The 7,314-nt window shown below is 48.2% G+C and overlaps 1 protein-coding gene across 1 annotated transcript; it reads left to right on the top strand.

The window, feature by feature from the left end:
• The first annotated feature begins 220 nt into the window (after positions 1–220).
• On the top strand, positions 221–6,881 carry LOC129342867 (carcinoembryonic antigen-related cell adhesion molecule 16-like). Its single transcript, XM_054998816.1, has 3 exons — positions 221–712; positions 4,828–5,184; positions 6,607–6,881. The coding sequence occupies exons 1-3, from the start codon at positions 625–627 to the stop codon at positions 6,609–6,611; spliced, it is 450 nt and encodes a 149-aa protein (XP_054854791.1). The 5' UTR covers positions 221–624; the 3' UTR covers positions 6,612–6,881.
• Positions 6,882–7,314: the final 433 nt, after the last annotated feature.

Here is a 7,314-nt window from a genome sequence, read left to right as displayed (position 1 = left end):
GATGAGATCAGGCTCTCCTGGGTTATCCAGGTCAAATGGAATTCCGCCTTCAAGTCATAGCTGACTTATGGTGGGGTTTTCATGGCAAGGGACTGAGGAGGTTTGCCATTGGCTGCCTCTGCAACCTTGGTCTTCCTCGGAGGTCTGCCATCCAATGGCTAACTAAGGCCAACCCTCCTCCGCTTCTGAGAGCTGATCTCATTAAGATCTTGGATTTCAGAGGTGCCTGGCCCTGAAAGTTCGGCCTCTCTCAGCTGAAATTCTTGCCCCGAGACGGGCACGGCTGGGAGAACTTAAGTGTATCTCTGGGTTCCTCCGGCTAGCGCGCAGCGTTTCCTCCTTGCAGGCTGGCTGGCTGCCCGTCCTGCCCGCCCCTTCCCTTCTGCAGGGCCCGGCCCGGCAACCGCGCTCTTCCCAGGCGCTCCGCTTTGCGCCCGCTCTTCCGACGGCTCCGCTTGTCTGCTAAGGAGGCGGCACAGCCGGCCAAGGGAGAGTGTCGTCCGCCTCCTCCCGCTGCTCAGCTCCCACCCCGTCGGATCCGAGTCTCCCTCGGGCAGCAAACGAGGAGAGAGAAGCCGAGCGGGGACCCAGGCGTCCGGCAGCCCAGTCTCCAGGAGCCCGGCCATGGGCAGGAGGCGAGAGGGGGCGCGCATGGGCCCTACCTCGGGATTCCCTGCGCGCAGGAGCTCCTGGCTGGCGGCGCTCCTAGCAGGTAAGAGGGAGCCGGAGGGGGCACCCCTCGCCAGGCCTTTGAGCCCCAAAATTAAGCACCAAGGAAAGCCCGCAGGACGCCGGAGTCCCCTTCTCAGAAAGCCCTCTCTGCTCCCGCCCCCATCTCGCCAAGCATTGGCCCAGAAACCGGGTGCAGGACTCCCTTTGCATTCCTGAGTGAGGACTCCGCGCCGACAGTCGGGTGAATTCTACAGGGGTGCACTAAGCCCTCTTGGTGGGCTTAGATTGGCACAGCTCTGTTTAGGATTGTACTATTCGTCCTCCATCCGCTTCTCCAGAGTGACCCACCAAATGCCCGGGGAAGCCCACAAGTAGGGCATGGAGGGGGCCGAATCCTCCCCTGCTGTTACTTCCCAGCAACTTGTCTGCATAGGCTGCCTCCAAACATGGAGTTTCCTCCAGGAAACACGATTTATCTCCTCTGTGAGATTGTCTCGTCTGCGTTCAAAACTGTCCAACGTGGCATTTGTCCCCGAACCTAGAACTGAATTATGGAAAACCCAGGTCCCCCCCCCCACCGCATGCGTGCTTCCTCACGTGACTCCATATTGCAGGGTTGTGTGTGTCTATGAAAACTGCGTCCCCACGGGTGATGTCTGTTGGGGGGCAGGACCCATGGCATCTATCTGGACCAAATTAGGGTTGTCAACCTCCAGGCAGAGCCTGGAATCCCCTCCTAATTACAACTGGTCTCCAGGCTACAGGGATCAGTTCCCCTGGAGGACATGTCAGCTTCGAGGGCAGACTGTATGGCATCACATGGCTGCTGAGTTCCCTTCCCTCCCCAAACTCCACCCTTCCCAAGCTCTGCCCCCCAAATCTCCAGGAATCCCCCAAGCCAGAGCTGGCAACCCTAGTCCACGTGGTTGCTGTATCACTAGCTCTATCACATGGTGCAGGAAAATATAGCAGAGTTGGTGCAAAGATTGTGCATTGGAAGTGATGATAATAGACTCACACACACTCCGGTGTAGCTCTGTAAGATTACTTTACTAAAGGATAAAAATAGGGTTACATTTGGAGAAAATAATAAATTGCTAAACTGGCTACATCTTGCTAGAAAGGTTAGAAACTAGTAGTAGAAGTGAAGACTAGTGGACTAGTGGACAAAGCAATAAAACTTCAGTATATAGCATCACTTAATTGACCCCCCCCAATAAACAAGTTACCCAATTGGAAATCCTAATTCTACTTCATTATTCATAGAGACTCCCCTTTCTACAGCTGGGTGGAGGCCTAAGTGGTTACATGCAAATAAGTTTACAAATTAAGTAAGTAACACAAATAGTTTAACCAGGGCTTTTTTTCAGCTGGAACACAGTGGAACAGAGTTCTGGCACCTCTTGAAAATGGTCACATGGCCGGTGGCCCCACCCCCTGATCTCCAGACAGAGGGGAGTTTAGATCACCCTCCACGCATTGAAACTCCCCTCTGTCTGGAGATCAGGGGGCGGGGCCACTGACCATTTTCACATGTGTGTTCCACCACATTCCAGCTGACCCAAACTGACATCATTGCGCAGTCCTGGAAGCATGTGCGCACTTTGTGCATGCACATGTGGTACCAGGGGCACCACTTCCCACCAGGAGTTGCCCCCTGTGCTGGCAACCCACTGAGTTCCACCACCTCTTTTCCCAGAAAAAAAGCCCCGAGTTTAACTCTTTCATGACTGAAACGAAAACACTTGCTAAATCCCAACACATGGTACCTGGCTTCCACAGAACAGCTGTCTGCAAAGCAGACCACAGAATATGGCAATAAAAGATTAGTGCTGTTATCTCACTTTGAACTTCTCCTGCCCTTACTGGAACCTTGAACCAGTTGAGCAGGAAGCTGCTGTCTGGATATCCTCTGGTTACATTCACATTCTCATAAGCTCATCAACTCATTGCATCTGCGATATTGTTCCTTCATCAAAGTCAACTTGTGGTCTCATCATGTGCTATGCATGCCAAGGGTGTAAAAGGTATAAAGTTGGGATGTGGCCAGAGGCACCAGCCAAAAGACAAATTCCAGAAGCCTCTTGCTTTTATTTTGCCCTGCAACCAGGACCCAGGACCTGCCCAAGTTATAGCTGGCTATGGTGTCCTTAAATTGTGTTTTGATTCTGTTTTTTATTGTTGAAAATTGCCGTGGGTCCCTCCAGGGAGGAAGGCAAGGAATAAAATTTCTAAGAAAGCAGAGGAAAAACTGGATAGCTGTTTCATGCCTCGGCACAGTGTGGATTGGTGTTGTTTGTGCTGCCAGGAGAGGGCATTGGGAGAACTTCTACTGCCTTGCAAACACCTGTCTTGCATGGAACTGTTCTACCAGAGGCAGGGTTTTTTACAAAGGATTTGGAGGGAAGGTCAAGGAAACTCACAGAGGCAAGATTCAGGTCCAGTCGCATCTTAAAGACCAGCTAGGTTTCCAGGGTAGGAGCTTTTGAGAGTCAGAGCTCCCTTCGTGACCAGAGTGGCTGGGTAGGTTTATGTTGGGGAAGGAGGTCAGGTATGTTGGCCCCAAGCAATGTAGGGGAATTGGACCCAGAAGCAAATTGGGAGCCTGTGTAGATTCAACCAGACTGGAGTGATCTGGTCTTTGCAACTCACTCTAGTCAATATTCTTGCTGCAGCATTCAGCAACAAACTGTAGTTTCTGGACAGTCTCCAAGGGCAGCTCCATGTAGAGTGCATTGCAGCAATCTAATCTAGATGTCACCAGGCCATGTACTACAGTGGTGAGATATTTCCTGTCCTAGAAGGGCCAGAGCTGGCTCATTAACCAAAGCTAGTGAAAAGCACCTCTGGTAATCACTATCACTGTTTATCCAAGAGGAGGCCCTGGAACAGCGGCTCCTCAAAACTACAAATCTACCCCTTTAGGAGGAGTGTAACCCCATCCAGAACAACTGATATCCCCATTTCTGGGTCAAACCCTCCCCACCACCACTAGCACCTCTATTTTGTCATGATTGTCAGCTTATAAGCCCTCAACCTTTCCAAAACTGCCTCCAGGCACCTGCTCACAGGTCCCACAATCTCCCTGATTTCTGCTGGAAGCATGAGATAGAGTTGATGTCATCCACATGTCGGTGGCAACTCAACCCAAATCTCTGGATGACGTCTCCAAGTGGTTTTATGCAGATGTTGAAAAGCGTGGGGGAGAAGAAGGGACCTTGTGGGACCCCAGAGGCCAAGAGGCAAAGCAGCACTCCTCCAGCACCACATTCTGAAAATTACCTTTGAGGTAAGACCAAACTTTCTGCAGAAAAGCGACTCCCAGTCCCAACCCCAAAAGGCAGTCCACAAGATACCGGGACTGATGGTATCAAATGCCGCCAAGAGGTCCAGGAGAATTAGCAGGGTTGCACTGCCTTGTCTGGGAGAGAAGGCAGCATGGCCTAGACTGATCTCATCAGATCTCGTAAGCTAAGCAGAGTCAGTGCTTAGATGGGCAACCACCAAGACACACACACACATACACACACACACAGAGAGAGAGAGAGAGAGAGAGAGCTCCTGTCCATCTCCCAGTGCTGGTCATCCACCAAAGTGATCAAGGCAATTTCAGTCCCATGACCAGGGCCGTTTCCACACGACTTACTGGCCTCTGGAGCATTGTGCAAAACATGTGGAAGATAGCGCCTTCTTGCGCAAAATCGCACCAGGAAGACACGTCGTGCAAAACTCTCAGATGATAGAGTCTTCCTGGAGTGATTTCTTGTGAGAAGATGCTATCTTGCATGTGTTTTGCGCAACACTCCACAGGCCGGTAAGTCGTGTGGAAACGGCCCAAGCTTAAAACTGGATTGGAACAAATCTAAACATACAGAACTAGTTGTCAGGAAAGGGGACTTTAGACTAGCCCTAGCTCTGCCGTGTGAGTTTTCCATGGGTGGGAGATTTGTTTTATGTATGGCTGCAGTCAGGTGAGTCCCCTCCACACCTGCACCTGGAATTTCCTTCTGAACTCTCCATGATGGGGGAGAGACTATCTGGATAAGCGTATCCATCGATCTTATGCAGGATCACCTGAGAAGATAATCTTGATTGTGCATGGCTTGAAAGTTAGACGAGATCTCGAAGGGCTCCCTTTCCCCTCTCTCTCTGCAGCCTCCATCCTGAGTTCCTGCTTCCTGCTAACTCAAGCCCAGGACATTCACGTTACGATGGAACCATCACAGCCATTAGAAGGTCAAGATGTCACTCTGACCCCAGGAGGACCACCCGACTTTCTTGTATGCACGTGGTATCGAGGAGAAGAAGCTGGAAAAAAACGGATCTTTACCTATATTCCATCTCCAAATCCTATGCAGCAGAATGGCCCGGCCTCTACCGGACGGGAGACCGGAGGTCCTGGCTGTTCCCTCCACATCAGGAGTCTGTTACTGAATGACACTGGAAACTATATAGTGTCAAAGTTTATGACTGATCGTACTGAAAGAGGGCGTGCACATGTAGAAGTCTTAGGTATGGGTTGTTCACTATTTCTTATCTTTCAGATATTTGACCACTTAACCTGGCCATAGCACGCTTAAGGATTGTCGATAGAGCAGCAAGCAAGGGGTCACAAGGAGGCCAAAATGGCCCTGAAAAAAAATGGGGAGGAGGAAGATGGCCTGCCCCCAATGGAGAGGGCATAGAAAGGGCAAGAAAAGTTGGGTTGCACCTACCTGTAACACTAGCACTTGCAAAACAGGGTTGCACTTACCTGTAACTGTTGTTCATCAAGTATCTTCTAGGGAGGTACACAATGGGACTGTGCAGTCACAGGCTGGCCACAGAGAGAGATTGGTAAAGCTCTTAAACCCTGGAAGAGGCCTTCTTCCCATCAAAATTAGCAATATACATGAGGTGGAGTGCCCCCATTCCCTGTTTTCCTGAGCTGACGGAAGTCATAATGATGGTGTAGGGAGGGCAGAATATAAATCTAATAAATTAAATTAAACATTGCTTTAGTGACCTGTCTCCACCAGAGGAGACACATGTAACAAGCATGATATCTCAGAAGAAGGAATGTGACACTTAGAGCAAGGCTTTATTACTTGTTTACAAATTTCTGTGTGCTGGTAGCTAGAATGTATGCTCAGAATAAGATTTTATAAAATGGACTAAAAATGCCCTAACAGGCAGGAGGGAGGGAATGCGTGCCTGCACAGGAGATTCTCAATGAACAACAATTACAGGTAAGTGCAACCCGATTTTCATTGTCATATCTCTGTGCAGTCCCACATTGGGAATATAGCCAGCTACTCACCAATGGAGGAGGGATGAGTCCTTAGGTGAACAATGAGCGCAGTACTGCAGTCTCTCTCTCTCTTTTTAAAATTTTTATTGGTGAGTATACTTTTCAAATTCAATACATACATTCCCTCAATATCTAATTAGCCCTATCCCCACCCTTTTCCTCCCCCCTCTCTATCGACTTCCAACAGCTTTCCAACCCTTAACCCCTCTTATTACTTAATAAATCCCTTACTCTAAGCACATTCTAATTTTTTCCCCCCAAGGTATTCTATCATATATATCAAATATTCTATCAATATAATATACTTCTATCAATTATGCTATCAAATATTCTATCAGTATAATATACATCTATCAGTTATACTATCAATATAGTATAGATCTTATACCCCTCAATATAGCAGACCAATATAATATAGTACAATATATAACAGAAGTCTTAATTTAAACATATTCTATTTCTTTTAAACCTATATTCTATCAAATATACTATCGTCATTATAATATGTATTAAAACCCCTACTGTGTGCCCTGCCACCAATGTGGCATGGCATACAACACCGTACTACACATTCATTATATAATATAATGAGCGCAGTACTGCAGTCTCGACAGCTAACTCCTTTCTGGAATTTGTGTCCACAGAATAGTGTTTCGCAAATGTAGCAGCTTAACAGATATCCCAAAGAGGGACTCCTCGAAGGAAAGCTGCAGACGAAGCCTGATGGCGTTTGCCGGCATAGAAACTGGCCAGGAGACATCTGCTTGGGAATAGCACAATTTAATAGCAGCAACAATCCATCTGGACAAAGACTGTGTGGAGACTGTAAGGCCATTAAGCTGTCCAGAAGAGGCCATTTGGACTTATGAAAACTTTTTGTTCTATGTAAATAAAACAAAGAGAGCTCTTCTAACATCCAGAATGTGTAGTACCCTTTCTGAATCAGAAGCTGGCATAGGGGAGATCACAGGTAACATAATACTCCAAGAAAGGCGAAACCCGAAAAAAACTTGAGTAGAAATTCTAAAAGAGTATGGAGAATCCCCTTTTCGGGATAGAACTAGGTAGAAGCGGGATCAATGTGTAATGCCATTAACTTGTCAACCCAGCTGGACAATGTGATGGCTAGGAGAAAACTGACCTCCCAGGAAAGTTATGCCAATGAACATGATGCTAAGGGCTCAAAGGTTGACTGCTTGAGCCTTGCTAGTGTAAGTGACAGCTTCCTTGCTGACTGGGGTAGGTCTTTGGGGGTAAGTGTTAACGGACCCTTTCAAAAATTATTCAGACGGATGATGAGAGAAGATAGTTTTATCATCTATGGGTTAAGGAAAGACTGATAACAGCTGCCA

This window comes from Eublepharis macularius, chromosome 15, assembly GCF_028583425.1.
Source record: "Eublepharis macularius isolate TG4126 chromosome 15, MPM_Emac_v1.0, whole genome shotgun sequence".
In the NCBI taxonomy this organism is placed as follows: domain Eukaryota; kingdom Metazoa; phylum Chordata; class Lepidosauria; order Squamata; family Eublepharidae; genus Eublepharis; species Eublepharis macularius.
This window is presented reverse-complemented; position numbering and strand designations above follow the sequence as displayed.